Source organism: Cupressus sempervirens, chromosome 5, assembly GCF_028749045.1.
Source record: "Cupressus sempervirens isolate cs-2001-9-10 chromosome 5, ASM2874904v1, whole genome shotgun sequence".
In the NCBI taxonomy this organism is placed as follows: domain Eukaryota; kingdom Viridiplantae; phylum Streptophyta; class Pinopsida; order Cupressales; family Cupressaceae; genus Cupressus; species Cupressus sempervirens.
Genome location: NC_143122.1, coordinates 161182984 through 161199584, shown reverse-complemented (window position 1 = coordinate 161199584; position 16601 = coordinate 161182984). Strand labels below are relative to the sequence as shown.

Below are 16601 nucleotides of genomic sequence, written 5' to 3'. Positions count from 1 at the left end.
GTGGTTTGGGGTCCTTCTCTCCTTAGGTCTGATTGGGCCTCGATTGAGCGGGTCCAAACTTTGTTCTTGCGGCGCATTATCAGATGTCATAGATCTACTCCTCATGGTATCATTCTTGTTGAGTTCGAGGCCCATCCTTTCACACTTGCGGCCATTTTTGACTTAGTTTGGTTTCTTCATCGCCTTCGTAGGTTTGCTGATATGGTTGGAGACCGTGATTGTTACTCCTATTTAGCTTATTGCTCTTCGGTTTCCATGGCGGCTGCTGAGTTTGGTGCTCGTGCGCGGTGTTGGTATGCACAAGTCTCTTCTTTGCTGAGTTTGATTGGGATTGATATTGATCGTCTCCCCCCTTTTCAGTTTTCTTTGGATGCCCCTGCTCATCTTCTCCCTTCTCGGCAGGAGTTGAATGAGCATGTTCGTCTTGATATTTATAGATGTTACATTACTGCTACCTAGGTTAACCCTCCTAGTGAATTATGCCCACGGATGTCGTTTTATGCGACACACTTTTTGGAGATCTCAGATGGGATTATTACCCGACCTAGCTATCTTTCACGGCGCTGGTCTCATGCCCTACGGATCTCTTTAGGTTCTTTCAGAGTTGGTTCCCACCGTCTTCAGGCTCAGTTGGATCATCATATTGACAGGGAGGAGCGGACTTGTTTGTTCTGTTCTTTAGGGGAGGTGGAGGATGAGGCTCACTTTTTTTTTCGATGCCCTATTTATTATGAGATCAGAGTGAGGTTCTTTTGTTTGTTCAAAGAGTGCTTCTCTCTCTATGATTTCTTCAGCTATTATGATCAAAGATGCCTTGCACTGTATCTACGTGAGGCCACTATGCTCTGGGATAACATGATTCAGACTCTACTTCCACACCGGCACTCATCTACTCAGCTCATTAACGCCTTTTTTACACCTTTGTGTGGTGTGAAAAGGCCCTCTAGCTCTATTCGGCCTAGTGATCTCTATAGATGCGTCAGATCCCGTTTCTGCTTATAGGCACCAGCGACACTCTTCTGGGACAGGTCAGAGACAGTGTAGTACCTCTACGCATCGACACGTGTATCATTCTATGATTGATTTCTTCTCACCCAAGAAAGACTCCTAGTGCTTTTTGTTGCTTGTATTTGTTTGTTGCCGTTGATTTTCTTCGAACACCTTTGTGTGCTCCTGTTGGCTTCAGCCCTGCTTTGTTGTAATCTTTCAGTCCCATAGACCTCTTTTTGGTCTTTTGTTGGACATTAATATCATTATCTTATCTTATCTTATCTATTTATATTGCTAGCATGCAATGTCCATCCCATGAAAATGGAATTCTACAATGGCTAAATGTTTCATAAATTAATAATTTCTTGTAATGAAATTCGATTTCAAAATCCCAAGAAACATGGTAGAATGTAGAAATTGGGTCAAAAACAGAATCAAATTCACTCCGTAAGGGTATATGCCCAAAGAGATTACAAGTGCTAGTAATGGCGATGAGCACCATATATTCAGCACAGTGCTATCTAAGTGAAAAGAGACTCAAGTGTGACCTATGGGTGAATTTAACATTCCATTCATCATGGTGCAATATATGGCCAAAGAGAATCTAGGTGACGGTCCTGGGTAAATTTAATTGCTAGTTCAACTTCCTCGTGAAGGTATTAAAGCCAGACAGATAAAAGTATTAGAATAGGATCAAATTAGTCCAATTTGCTAATGGAGCGGCCTGGTAGAAAGTCCCTATAAATTTTACATAAAAAGGAAAATTCGGTGAAGGGAAAAGTGATCATAACAATAACAATAGTAAGAAAACGAATACCTGCCAAGAAAGATACCACCATTCAACAGAAAGCACTGTCGTGTTCTCTTAAACAGTTTCCTTGACCTGGGGAAAAAATGAAATTCCCACTAAAAAAGCATAAAATAACTCATTTACAGCAGGAATTAAAATCAGATTTCAATAATTGAATAAGGAAAATGAACATGGGGTTACCTCCTGCAAAAGAAGAGGAGTCGGTGGACACAGCAGGCCTCTATGAAACCTGCACACCATAATATGACCACCTGCTTGAGTATTTCCTTCAATTTTATGAAATTCCTCTCACTTAAAGCCGTTGTCTGTATCCGCAGTGGCTCCATTGAATTGTTTATCAGAACATTGACAGCTTTTGCGACCGAAGTATCTTATATTTTCGTCTGCTGAATTGAAGGGAAATTCTGATGGCCTGTGATCTGTAACCTTGGGAAGATGAATAGCTGGGACAAAGTAGTTCCTTAACTGCTAAAACTACTTCGCTAAAGAAAGATTATAAACGTTTGATTGCGTGACTGCGTAATGAATGTGCACTCTTGATCAGTTTGCTTTTCTTTTTTCAAATTTTATATTGCTCCGCAGCTCCTTTTACTTTCTTATGTTGTGTGTATTTGGCGTAAATTATAATAGTTTAATTAACTAAATTAATACCTCACTAAAACAAAATTAATAATAATAATAATAATAATTAAAAAATTATAATTGTATTTTTTGAAAACTGATATTTAAATAGAATAATTGATTAAAAATTATTGTATTTTGTTTGAAAGTATATTTAATAAATGATTTTTTAAAATATAAAACATTTATCATTAAAACTACTTTTAATTACAATAAAAGTGTTTCCAAATAGAATATCATTAAAATCTTTTTGCATTGAGTGTTATAGGAGTGGTTTTGAGAAGCACTTCCGCTATTTCTAGAGTAACGTGTTCTTGCCTTATAGTTTTTCGAATAATAGAAAATAGAAATTAATTTTATAATTTGTTATAATATTATATAAACAAGGTTTCAAAGCAATTTAGTTTTTGCAAATAAAAATTATGTAGATGAAAAAATATAGATAATATATTTTGTTAAAAAAGAATTCAAAATTTTAATATATTAAAAAAAAAAATTATTTATTTTGATTTAAAAGAGATAGTTAAATTTGTTTAAAATAATATTTTATAAAAAAAGAATTTAAAATTTCAATGTATTAAAAAAATAGTTGATTTGTTTTAATTTAAAAGAGACATTTGAATTTGTTTAAAAAAATTGTTAAAAAAAAAAATTGAATGTATTAAAAATATTCGATTTAAAAGAGACATATTCTTGTTTAAAATTTAAAAAAAAATATTTATATAGAATAATAATCATCAAACCAATTCTCCATTTAAATAACATTATGATTTAGAAAATTAATTATTGGCCAATACTATTGCAATTCAAACATAATATAGTTAAACTTTAGGATAGTGGATTTTTTTTTTTTTATTAAAAATTGAGAGTTCAAAAGATCTTATACAAAATTAATGAGGGGGGGGCAAAACAGTTAGCCCACGAGTCCAAAAGAAATGACAGAGTTACATAGTATGATGCAAGACTAAACAGAAAGATACAACAAAACAAAGAAACAGCTAATGTAAGATATCATCACAGTTCTCGATCCAAGTAGTCCACCCATGAGACCCTTCCATCAAGACCAACTTCTTTCCCTCCAAGATCTGGGCATACATATCCAGCTTATCAAGATCAGGAGCATTGTTATCTCTAATGTCTTTGATCAACTTATCAATAGCTTTGTCAAAAGCACTTTTATTATCCACGATGTTGGCCCATTTAAAGCCATCTTTCATTTCGTATATAAACATAGAGGTGTGATTGTCTTTAAGGAACCTCAACAGCTTATCCCACTCTAGATTCATAATGCAACAAACCTGAGAAGCAATTTTAAAGCATGTGAGTTTTCTGAAAAAACCCAGTAAGAATCCTATTAGTGCCTTGAAATTTGGCTTCATTTCTGAATTTCCATATAAACCAAAGGATGAAAGATGACAGAATATGCCAAAAAAGATTAGCATCTTTTCGGAGACCTTGAATAAAACTAGTGATAATCTTAATAGTATAAACATGTTTAGTAATAGAAATTCCGAACATTAACCAAATCTCTCTAGCATAATTACAATCAAAGAATATGTGTCTTATAGTTTCAGGAACTCTGCATATGGGAGAAGTGTCAAACCCAGTAAGGTGATTCATAACAGGGAGTTTATCAAGAAGGAGTTGCCACTTGAAACATTTAACCTTATGAGGGATAAGAGATTTCCAGAGCTTATCAAAAGTTTTTTGCCATTCAGAGGTGTTGTAGTTATAGTATCAAATACGATTGATGTGATCAGTCACAAAAGTGTCATGATTAAGAAAGTTATATATATATATATATATATATATATATATATATATATATATATATATATATATCTTTAGCTATAGTGAATATTTTGGAAAAAAAACTCGACCTCATTTGATGCCTATAGTTCTATAGCCTAAAATATCTAATTTAATGAAGTATACATATAAAAAATCTAACATTTATAAAAATAAATATGTGTTTGATTCCCTAAAAACAAGTGTCACATAGTGGCATGTACTTGTCATTAGAATAATGTATTGTTATAGAAAGATTTATTCATTCATTAAAAAAAAAATAGTTGTATAGTCAAATTACTACTTATGTGTAAACATTATTTTTTACGATGCACTATTATAGTAAAATATTATAGAAAATATAATCCATACCATGTTAATTTTAATTTTTACAATTCACAAAAAAAGGTTGGGGGATACAAGATCACCCTGCGAGAGTTCACGGCAGAAGCCAAAATCATAAACAATTTAATTTACATGGTAATGTTTTAAATTTTAAATGACAATGTCAAATTTTAAAATAAGGGTGTTTGTATTTGGATTTTAGGTAAATGACTTTTATGAAAAATAGGAGTTAATGTGATGATTTTTGTATGTGAAAAATTCTTTTGTTTAAGGTTACTTGCACTCGTCATATAAAGAATTTCTTTTGTATTTTGTTACTTTTTATTTTGTTAAATAGTGAATGCTTGGTAATTCTTAAATATTTAGTTTAGGCAATAATTTCAAAATTTTCAAACTAAAATTTTAAAAATAATGTCATTTGTTTCATTTTTATGGTTAATAAATTTTTTTATAAGAAAATATTGATAAAGGAAGACAAATTGGAAGTTATTGAAAAGTTGAAAAATATAAAAAGGATTTGAAATAATAATCATCTGAAAATTCTTTCCAAAATATTAATTCTTAAAAGGTAAAATTTAGAAGTTAAAGATTAAACAAATCAATTAGTTTATTTATGCTAGATTCAAATGTGTAAGTTTTTAGATCAAAGCAATAACGTTTAATTAAAATGTGTATATATTAGTAAATTTCAAAAATGTTGCCCTTAAAAATGCAATAGGGCTCCTATAACACCAAATGCCTTGAACCAATTATAGTGAGGAGAAATTATTTTTAATAATATATTTAATTGTTGAAATATATTTAAACTTTAGAAAAAATAAAATAAGGTAAAAATACTTGAGTATAATTGGTGGACATTTTCAAAAGTAATTCACTAACCTTCGATAGTGAATGCAATAGTACTAGCCTATGGCAAGTACAATAATATTCATATAGTTATGAAAGGATTGTTAGTAATATGTTCTTCAATTGTTTCAAGTTTTATATAGTTAATTTTTAATATTTTTTTTTAAAAAAAATTATTGTATTATTACTTTAATGATTATTTATATCTAAATTTTATATTTTATATAAAATGATAACTCAAAAAATGACTCTCTAAGTAAAACATTCATTTAGCTTCACTCTAATTATGGCGAAAACATTGCAACATGGATGAAGCCTCTTCGAAAAAAGGGCTCCTATAAGACAAATCAATTTGAACCAATCACAGTGCAAATAAATATTTATTTCTATTAGAAAATTTAATAATTATGAATTTAAACTTTATGAAAATTATAACTATTTTTAAAACCAAAAAAATAAACTATTGTCATTGATGGAAATTTATTGAGTGAAAGAGCAAAGTGAATGCAATATATTGTCTATAACAAGTTTATATATAATAATAATAAACATATTTAATAATTTTTCAAGTTAAACAAAAGATTAATATAGTAAATAGTAACATGATGAATTATTTTAAATTATTTTATTACAATTAACTCAATTTTTTTCCTATAACTATTAATTTTTTATTTTTACTACTCTACTTTAAACTATACAGAAAATACAAGCCACTATGTGGCACTTGTTAAGAAAGAAAAAGATCACATACAAAATGGGAATAGAGGCAAGTCAATGGGCTTCTGATTTTTCATCACACATCAAGTCTTGTTGTTGAGTATATTGGTCCAACATCATAAGAGATGAGGAAGAATCATGCTCTACAAATTTTGACAAAAGAATTAAAAAATTAAATAAGAAAATGAGGACCACCCATCTCAATACACAAAACCTTTACCAGATATTACGCTTCAAAAAATTTCAATATTTATATTTCAGATTTGCAACTTTCATTTGTGAAGTTGCATATTTTTTAATTCAAGTATTGTTTTGACTTAAGTTCAATTTTAATTTTTTACGTAATTTTTAGTCTTTTACCTATTTTTAAACTTATACTTTCTTTTACTTAGGTAAAGAAGTTAAATAATTTTTTAAAATCCTACTTATTATTTCAAGATTAATCATGTAATCATTTTTTATCAATATTTTGGTTATTTTCTAGCTGTTACCCACCCTAAGGTCTTGTACATTTTTCTTCAAGCTTTCGATAACATTTCCTTTCTTATCAAAAATTTGAATTTTGAACCTTGAAGTCAATTAAGTTCAAGGTTCAAGGTTCAAATAATCTTGGTCTTATCAAGATGTCTTTGATTGGATTCTTTTCTTGAACTTGAACTTGAACGTGAACTTTGAACCAATTGAGTTTAAAGTTCAAAGTTCATTCTCCCTATCATGCATTTGTTTGAACTAGATGGGGCCAATATCATCAGTTGAATTTTGGCACCTCTTTTGAAATTGAACTTTGAACAGTCACACAGTCAAGTTCACAGTTCATTAACCATGTAATTTCCTTTCATGTCAAGATGACCTTTATGCACCAGAATCCCTACAATTACCGGCTATTGAACTTGAATCTTGAACCTCAAAGTGGATCAAAGGTTCAATTTTCCAACCTAAATATTTATAGAAGGTGACAAGTGGCAATGTGGAGATTGTCAAAAAATTTCCTAAAAAATTGAAGTGACATACTTTAATACATGATTGGTGTGAAAGATGGTGGGATGATATAATACGTATGGGGATAAATATACTCATAATTGATTGAATCCTCTTGTCAAACTAGTACTTTCCATATTAAATCATGATGCATTTATCTATCTAGGTTGTATAAACTTGTCTTTTTGTTTCATTCTGCTAACTATTGAATGAGGTAAGCATTCACACTTCCTTTGGAGTTGTAAGCAGTTTGCAACATAGATTTTTCGTCAAAGGGCCTTGCCATTTCTTTCTCTCGGTGAGTCCTTTTCTATTTCCTAATTGGTTACTATTAGAATTCCTACTTTAAGGTGTAATAGCTCTGTTAGTCCTTTTTCATTCCACTCTTTTCTTACTGGTTTGAAAGGGGATTTTAGTTTATTTGTCCTCCATGGCCACTTCTTGCCCCAAGTTACCAAAATAAAAGTCGACAACTTCCCTTGCTAGTTTCCTACCATAGCTAAAAGATACTTTCCTCATTCAAGCTATTGACTAGATTCTCAAAGCCTAAACCTAGGTCCATCACAAAAAAGATAGCCAAGAGTGGATTGTTGCAAGCCGTAGTTTTTCCAGAAGTAGTTCTTTGCCTAGAACTTGTTTTAGAATGCAAACATAGGTATGATGCCACCCAGAGGTGTATTAAGACATACCAAGGTGAAGTTGTGGTATATGTGAATAGGGTTACAATCATGGGCGGCTTGAGTATTTTAGGACATGAGGAATGTGAAGTCTGGACTATTGGTCTTTTACATGCCAAATTCACATTAGACCCCAACACATTCAATAATGCAATAATCAAAAATTGGCTACTCAAGCCAGAGAAAGGAGGTTCTTGCCTTCCACATCCCCTAACAAGAGAGCCCGTGATATCTAAAATAAAGGATGCAATCACCCTTTTGAACAGAGTAAAAGGAAATAAACATGCATTCCATTGGGAAAATTGGATGTATATCTTTGTTCAAGCTATCTTAAGTGATGAGAAGTTGTTGGTAAACAGATTTGTAACTGTAGAATTTTCCCAATGGAGTGTATGTGGCAAACCATTCACAATAGTTGGATAGGCCCTTGGTATGCGGCCTTCCTCTGCATTTAGAGGGGCAACTCCCTCATATGATATGAATTTTTAAAGGGTTTTCAAATAAATAATCTAAAAACTTTAAAGATGGAGAGAAAGTTGTTCAGAATGAATCCACCACACGACCTCACAACTTTCTTATGTAAACAAGAATGATAACAACGGTGATCAAGAACTACGCTTGAAAATGACTAGTATTACCATATAAACTCATGATTCATAAACAATCGCACAATACCATGAGAATGTCTACTATAACTGCAACAATTTTGATTTTAGAACAAGAGATCAAAAGCACATCTCATTTTATTTCCTTGCACCAAGAAGATAATAGAGATATTCAATTTCAAAGATGAAAACTGTGCATACTTTCCAAAATTTATCTCTTGATCAAAATTTCAGCATAGTGTTCCCTTATTTTTAAAACCAAAAAGTCCCTTTACAAAGCCCAAAAGAGCCCTTATATAGCCATAGAGGTTAATAACTACCCTTCTATGGTTAATAACTATCTCCCAAATATGTGATTTGGGTGATGTTAATTAATCTCTATAAAATTAACCTAGTATGACCTAAAACTTAGATTTTACATCTTTCTTGAGAGGAAGATTGCATAATAAATCCTTGCTGATCTCTTTTTGATATTTGAATGATTCATTCAAGTTACATCACTTTATTAATGAATGCATATCCTCCTTCTCATGAAGAGATCAAGAGCATGTGGTGTATGAGTGTGTTGAATACTAACTTTATGTTTATAATCTCTCTAATTGTGCTTATTTCCACCAAATGTGCTTTTCTTCCATGATGACATATATTGAAGGGCTGGCCCTTGTATAGACACAAGTACCAAAATTCTCATCTTTCTTACAATTATCACATATTGTGTGAGAGTATCACATAAAATTCCATTGAAACAATTAGGTGCCCAGTCTATAATTTGATTCATGCCTCTACAAATATTTGATAAAAGTTGACAAACTTTATGATTCATGCCATCATTGAATCCCCAAGAGACAACATTTTGTTGGGTGATGCGACGCGCTCCCCTGCCCACAGGTGGTTAATTATGTGGTGTTCCATGTTCACTAATAGTCATGGCTTTTGGTGCAACGGAAAATGGGCCCCACAATTGGTATCAGAGCTTGGTTTTGGCCTGGTCATGGGTTCATCTCTCCCCGGTGCCTTCCTAACCCACGTAAGCACCTGGTATGCGCATCGAGGGGGAGATTTTTGGGTGATGTGACGCGCTCCCCTACCCACAGGTGGTTAATTATGTGGTGTTCCATGTTCACTAACAGTCATGGCTTTTGGTGCAACAGCAAGTGCCTTCCCGACCCGCGTAAGCACCTGGTATGCACGTCGAGGGGGAGATTTTTGGGTGATGCAACGCGCTCCCCTGCCCACAAGTGGTTAATTATGTGGTGTTCCATGTTCACTAACAGTCATGGCTTTTGGTGCAACAGCAAATGGGCCCAACACATTTTATTAACTGATTCCAATGCATTGACTTCAGCTACCTGTGCATGTAAGAAATGTGCCCTTCAAATATATGATGCTATCAATTATGATATATGTTGCTTGATGAATTTCCTTAAGGTGGCTCTGTTAACAAAATACCCATCTTTCCAAATCTTGTCTTCACCAAGATCCACAACTAAAGTGGTAGCTAGCTTGAGTTCTCTAAGGTATGTCCCTCTTTCTATAGTTGCATCTGAGAGGTTTCAATATCTATTCAAACATTTACATATCACATCATTATAATAGTTTGGGAGTCACTTTTCATTGGAGCATTTTGACAAACAATTGCCTGACGTATCTCTCTATCAACATGTTCACTACTCCAACGAGGATGTTCCATTTGCACTCACCAAAAAGGGAAGAATGATATGTACGAGTTGATTTTCTTGCAATGCCTAGGTTTCAAACTGCTTTGTAAATCTGATGAAGGTGATTCTTCCTAATGGACATGGAGGGTCTAGGACATTTTGGAAAGTAACAAAGCATGATTGGGAAAGCCCATTATTTACATAGTGGCTTGAGTACTCAAATCTTGTCACAGTGATATCTCGGGCTTCATTAATTTTGCACCACAAACTATAAGAAGTTGGAACATTCTATCAAACACTTATTGTGCACCATCACCTTTGTTATATCAACTCCCAAGAACAACTTCCAAATGCTTGGGGCACCAAATTTAATGCAAATACAAGTGATCAATCAACCAATATTCTTGGAAAAGACTTCTGATATAGTTCATGCAAGGCCTTGAAGATTCTATCTACACACACATATCAAGAGAAACACAACATATGCAACTTTGTTCTCATTTGGTGGATAAATAAACATTCTCTTTTTACATATGAGCTCTAATTCATCAAGAAATCTCACATCACTTGTTGGAGATAAGATGAGATTATTTGGCCATGAAGATTTTGAATCCCACTATCTATTGGATAGAACTATTCTACCACCACGTAATATGGTTTGTTCCAAATTTAATCTACAATTATTGTATTCCCTATTCTCTACAATCCTCACTTCTTTAGCTCCCCAAGCACTAGAGCTAGGCAATCCACCATTTTTGGGGGACTAAAGTAGCACCCCTATAAGCCGATGCATGTTCAACACATCTCATGGCCGTCATAGACCTTACCACATCTGTAAATATGGCTAACACATTCTTCTCATTTAGCCATACAAGTTCACACTCCCCACTGAATCTCAGAGTCAGTGACCTTATTCTCACATCTGTTTCTTTTGGTAAGTCAAATAAGGCACATACAAGCCTCAGATCCATGTCTATCAATGAATTGAAAGCCAAAATTTGTACCTACCCGATGGCTTGTAATGGAATTTTAGGTAGTAGACTGCGTTTTGGGGCTCTAGACTTTTGTGTGGCTTGTACAATAAGAAATCATTTGGGTTCCCATCTAGCAATAAATGCAGACAGATTCCACCTTTCTGCAAGTTGCCTCAATATGTCATTTTTCTCCTTGGGCATGGCATTGAAAATGTGGACTCGAACACTACTTGTGCTTGTTTTTGTCTTTCCCAAAATTAAATACTTAAACCTATTCTCAATGGCAAAGACCCATTGTGGCTATCTTTGAATCATGTCAGCAAGCTTTTCTGAAATTACTCCATTGTCAATGTTTTATGCTTGGCCATGATTAAACCAGGAAAGTGAGAATGTTGTTCATTCGGAGAGACTAGATGTGCCGAATCTTGTGCAAGAGATTGAACAAAAGCTTTATTGATGGCTATGGAATTCTGACCATACCTCATAGGAGAAGTCAAGTATCCCTATATCCACTATTCATCTCATGCTCCCATCTTGGCACTTCCTGTTAGATGATCTTACTTCTAGTCCTTGACCTTAATCAGCTAAACAAAAGAGGTTAATAATTGTCTCAAAGAGGTTAATGAAGACATGCTTTTGGAGAGGTCAATTAACCTACTCCAAAATATGTAATTTAAAATTTATCATTAACTTTTTTGAGAGGTTAATAGATAAGTGTTTTTTGAGAGGTTAATTAGGCTCCTCCAAAATACGTAATTTGAAAGTTACCATTAACCTGCTTGAGAGGTTAATGGTTAATGATGAACTTGAAAATGCGTAATTTGGGTCTCTCCATTAACCTGCCATAACTCGGGGCTTAGAAGCCATATTTTGCAAATTTCAAGTGCTGGGCAGAGTTGGGAACAAATTGAAGATGTTGAAGGACAAGATCTTTCAAAAACTCAAAGATGAAAAGACCAATTTAAAGCTTAAAATGAGGCAAATTTCAAAAATAACCATAACTCAGAAATTGAAACAATTTTATAACCAAGCAACAACTAGCTCTAACTGGGGACAAGGACTTTATAAGGATGAAGCTCGAACCTAGAACAACTAGAAAAGTGCTCTATCCATGGAGCTATAGAGTCACTTGAGGGATCACTTCGCAAAAGGGAGGAAACTAGCACCAAAAAATAGACAACTGAAAGAAAAACTAGACACAAAAAAAACTCCTAACTAGACTATACACAAGGCAGGTTTCCCTACCTTCAGTAACTCAAAGTATAATCATGCAAATCCATTCACTGGCTAGTGAAAATAGATACCATGGCATGCTAACATGTGGCAACTTTCAAGTTCCTATGGACTCAAGTACAAGTTCTCTCTTTGAATTCCAATTATGAGATTCTTAGCATGCTTCACATCACTTGATAAAGGAATGTGTCCAAATAATCATGTCTCATCGAAAATCTTTGACTTTGGAATCAACTTAGCATCATGTTGCATGTCATTGATGACTTCATTTTGAAAGAATTGAAGGATAAGGCTCTCTAGTTCCTGAATGCATTTATGATCTTTTTCTCTTTTTGACAAGCCCTGTACTTGAAATTCTAGTGATTGGTCATCATAAATTCCTGAACTTATTTCGGGCACTAGACACTCTTTCTTTTCCATGGGAATGATTTTGTTTGTATTCTCTATGAAATTACTCCAATATGAACGCACATCCTTGTCGCATTAAATCTTCCCATGCTGTATTTCTTCCTTTTCTCCCATTAGAAAACCCAAAGGAGAAACAATCATCTTTTTCATTTTGGCACACACATGCTCTAATGAGTCTATCCGATCATGATAATTGATCATCAATTGATATTGATGTAAGGGAAATTCTTTTAAAAGAGCATCATCATCTATGCCTTCATCTTCACAGTTTTCAATCATTCGATCACAATATATTTCTTCAAGGCCAAGCACTTCTCTAGTGCAAGATACCATCACAATTGTTTCTTCAATGTGGTTTCCACTTGTGAACTTGAATGCTTCAAACTCAGGTTTCATGCATGAGGAAGAGTGAGAACTTGATGTGTCATCTTCTTTTACTTGAAACTTATCTTTAATTTCCATGTCTATTGTACTTGTCATTAAATATTCATCAATGTTTACACAAGCTTGGTTCATTGATTTTTCTTGATGACCATCTTCACAAAATGGGAAAACTTCATATTCCACTTGCATGTAACTTTGAAGAGGATTTCTTGACAACTCATTATCTTTCTCTTGAAAATGATCTTCTACGCTTGTGATGATAATTCCACTTTTTGAAAACTCCTCAACATCCTCAAAAGTAAAGACTTCAATCTCAAGAGTTAACGGATATGTTTGCAAGATTTCACTTGAGGTTATTTCTTCATCAGTGGTAATGTTTTCAAATTGTGCCATAACATATGAAGTATTGATGTTGTCAAAAGATTCTTCACCTTGAATGATCAAGGAAGGATGAACAAGAAGATCTTCTCCACATAGGAAGTCATCATCTGAAACATTAAGGCACCAGTTAGGAATAAAAGTAGTATGAAATTCATATTGATCCACATCTCCATCACCTTTAATCATATGTTGTGTAGTTCCTTGAGAAACATTTGATATTTCTTTTTCTTTCTCATTAAGATTGAGATGATTGAATACATCCTCCTTGGTTTTGAAATTTTCACAGTGATGCCTTGATACATTAGTAGACCCTTCTTCTCCTATAGACTTCATTTTTTGACCTTCTCCTTGATTAGACATAGAATCCCTATCTTCTTTCATGCATGAAGATTTAGATGAGACATTTGGATCGGGAGATGTTCTGTTACCAAGGAAATAATTCTTACATGGGTCTTCTTTCTCAAGTTCTCACAATGTTTGAAGTAAAGAAGGATGTACTTTATTAGGATCCAAGAATGCATTGCCATAGAAACTTTTTAAAAATTTGACTTGATTAGGATCAATGGAAGCATGATTTTGATGAGAAAGAGGTGCATGAATTGGGGCACCTTTTTGACCACCATTATCCAGCTTCGATTCACATGAATCACTTTTTTGATGAAGTTCTTCCTTATACTTGCACTTGGAACTTTTTTCTGAAAATGATTTTGGCTTGTGAGAGAAAAAATGATTATCTTCACCATCTTCTTCATCTATCTTTTGCAAAGTTCGGAGTAAGGATGGATGGATATTTTCAAGGTCTAGTTTCTGTCCATCGTAGAAACTCTTCAAGAAGCTAGCCTTCTTAGGATCAATAAAAATCTGATTTTGTTCAAATAGAGGTGCATGAGAGATACTTTTATTATTCCTCATCGCTGATTTAGATGAAAGACATTTTTCCAAAAGAACTTCTTTATCATTATATGTTGAACCTTTTTCAAATAAGTCCTCGTGATCATGAAAAAGAAACCCATAATATTTTCCATCATCCTCTTCGATTTTTTGGAAAATTTGTAGCAAGAAAGGATGAACCATTCTAGGATCTAGCCTCCTACTGCCATAGAAATTCTTCAAGAATTCAACTTGTAGAGGCTCATTAGGAATCTATTTCTTTGAGTATAAAAAGTATTCATCATCACTATCACTATTACTCTCACTTTCAACCTTCCCTCTATACCAAACCATGTTTTGAATTTGAACCTCATATAGAGTTGCCAATAATTCAATCTTTTAAATAGAGTTGCCAACCTTCATTCAAGGGAAGGTACCTTCATCAGTTGACTTACTGATTGTTATTTACTTGACCTTGGATGTGACCAAGATTTTTCCTATTTCTTCTTGGGATAACTATTATTCTTTCAACGATAACAATGTTGTGACCAATAGGAGCTCTCCATAAGATTTCCTCAAACTCTTCATCTTCTTCAAGAACTTGATTTACTTGATGATATTGTTGTATGTTTCATCTACACCTCTAGGTTAGAGTGTTCAAGTCTAAAATAATATCCTCCTGGGTGTCTTCGAAGCTGAGGTTTGGTTGGAGAATTGGAAAAATGTTCTCATGTGGTAGCACCATCATGCTTCATTACAGGCGACTATCAATCTTTTCTCGTTCAGTCTCCCTAGCTAAGTCACCAAAAATCTATTGGTAAATAGATTTGTCACTGTAGAATTTGGCCTACTAACCAACAATTTTTTGATCAAGTGAAAAGAGATAGGTCAGTCTCTTGGGCATTTGATGAATGGGTCAAATATCTAGTCTCCCGTGAAGTCAACTATATTGCTCGCTTAGTTGAAACAAGGAAACGTTGATCAAATGATGACCACTATGGAATCAAAGCTAAGTGCTTGGGATGAGAAGAAAGAAAAATGGGATGAAGTTATAATTCATATTATCGAAGTCCAAGAGTATGGGATGGATAAATTTTTGATAGAAAAATAGAGCTCTAGCATAGACATGGATTCCCTGTATGTTTCTAGAACTAATTTAGAATGGAGAAATATGGTAATTGAACAATTCTTTGATGAATTTTTAGTACTTGTCAAAGAATTGGATTGTTTGAAGCAAATTCTAGACAATGATGTGAAATACATTGATGTGGAAATCTTGGGTAACAAAGATCAACCTAATAAAAATATGAAAGAAATCAAAGTAGCATGCCAAGATAAATTACAAGCTTTGAAAGACACCAAAGAAGCATATGTTGTGAACTTCTTCGTCACTGCCCAAATAGATTCAATGATCATAATTAGTGATGATCACCTAACAATGCAAAACAAAAAGTTGGAACACGTTCACAGAGTGATCACTATCTAGTAGTTGAGGACAAAACAGTTGGGGATTTTGCAACAAAAAGAGATTATCAACTTTGAGGTTTCTTATAAAGAATGGAAAGAGATTGGAGGCAATGCATTCATGGAGCAAGGATAGCAGGCCAATCTAGTCAATGTAACAAACACCTAGCTTAGAACCAGGGGCTTTAGCCATTTAGTTATTTTCAATTATCTAAGTTAGTTTCATTTTTCTCTAAGTTAAAAATTTATTAACTTTGTCTAGAGTTAGTTTTAAAACCATTTTGAAAGCCCTGCACAACTACATATATTGGGACTTTTGATGGTTTTAGTATCGATACTCTAGGTAATTTTTGTTGAGGAAAAAAAATAAGTTGTTTAAAACTAGTTCTTCTTGAACCATTTTGGTAGTGTTATTTATTGGAATGAATGAATAGAAACAAAATCTATTTGGTTTGCGAGATATATCATTTGTGACTTGAGATCATATGATTTTGAGTAATCATGATTTATTTCTTAATGAATGTTGTCTTAGTTGTGATAAATGATTATCTATTTATTTTATAAATGGTTCTAAATGAACCTATATTAAGTTGAATCTATCCTTTTATTTTAAATCTACATTTTTCATTTGATAAGTCTCAAGGCTTAGCATTGAATCGCCGATAATTCTGCAATGCTTTTACATGGATATGGAAAAGTGTTTTGACTGCCTTAGTTATTTATGGTAAAAAGATCACATCTTATTTTACTCTTTGGAAATAAAGGAGATTATCTCTTATCATTTAAGGAGGGAGTTGTGCCTCTAAACATAGAGAGATTTATAAGGAGAACTCAATTGTGGTGTGATAGAT

The 16601-nt window shown here is 33.4% G+C and overlaps 1 protein-coding gene across 1 annotated transcript in view; it reads right to left on the bottom strand.

Annotated features, from left to right (window-relative positions):
* Nucleotides 1–2362, bottom strand: part of LOC149554931 (etoposide-induced protein) — a 140779-nt gene extending 138417 nt beyond the window's left edge. Inside the window, exons 1-2 of the mRNA XM_089828942.1 lie at nucleotides 1982–2362; nucleotides 1808–1873 (exon numbers count right to left, since the gene is read on the bottom strand). Of these exons, the coding sequence (XP_089685068.1) occupies nucleotides 1808–1873; nucleotides 1982–2127 (212 nt within the window). The 5' untranslated portion in view covers nucleotides 2128–2362. The remainder of the gene's footprint in view (nucleotides 1–1807; nucleotides 1874–1981) is intronic.
* Nucleotides 2363–16601: the final 14239 nt, after the last annotated feature.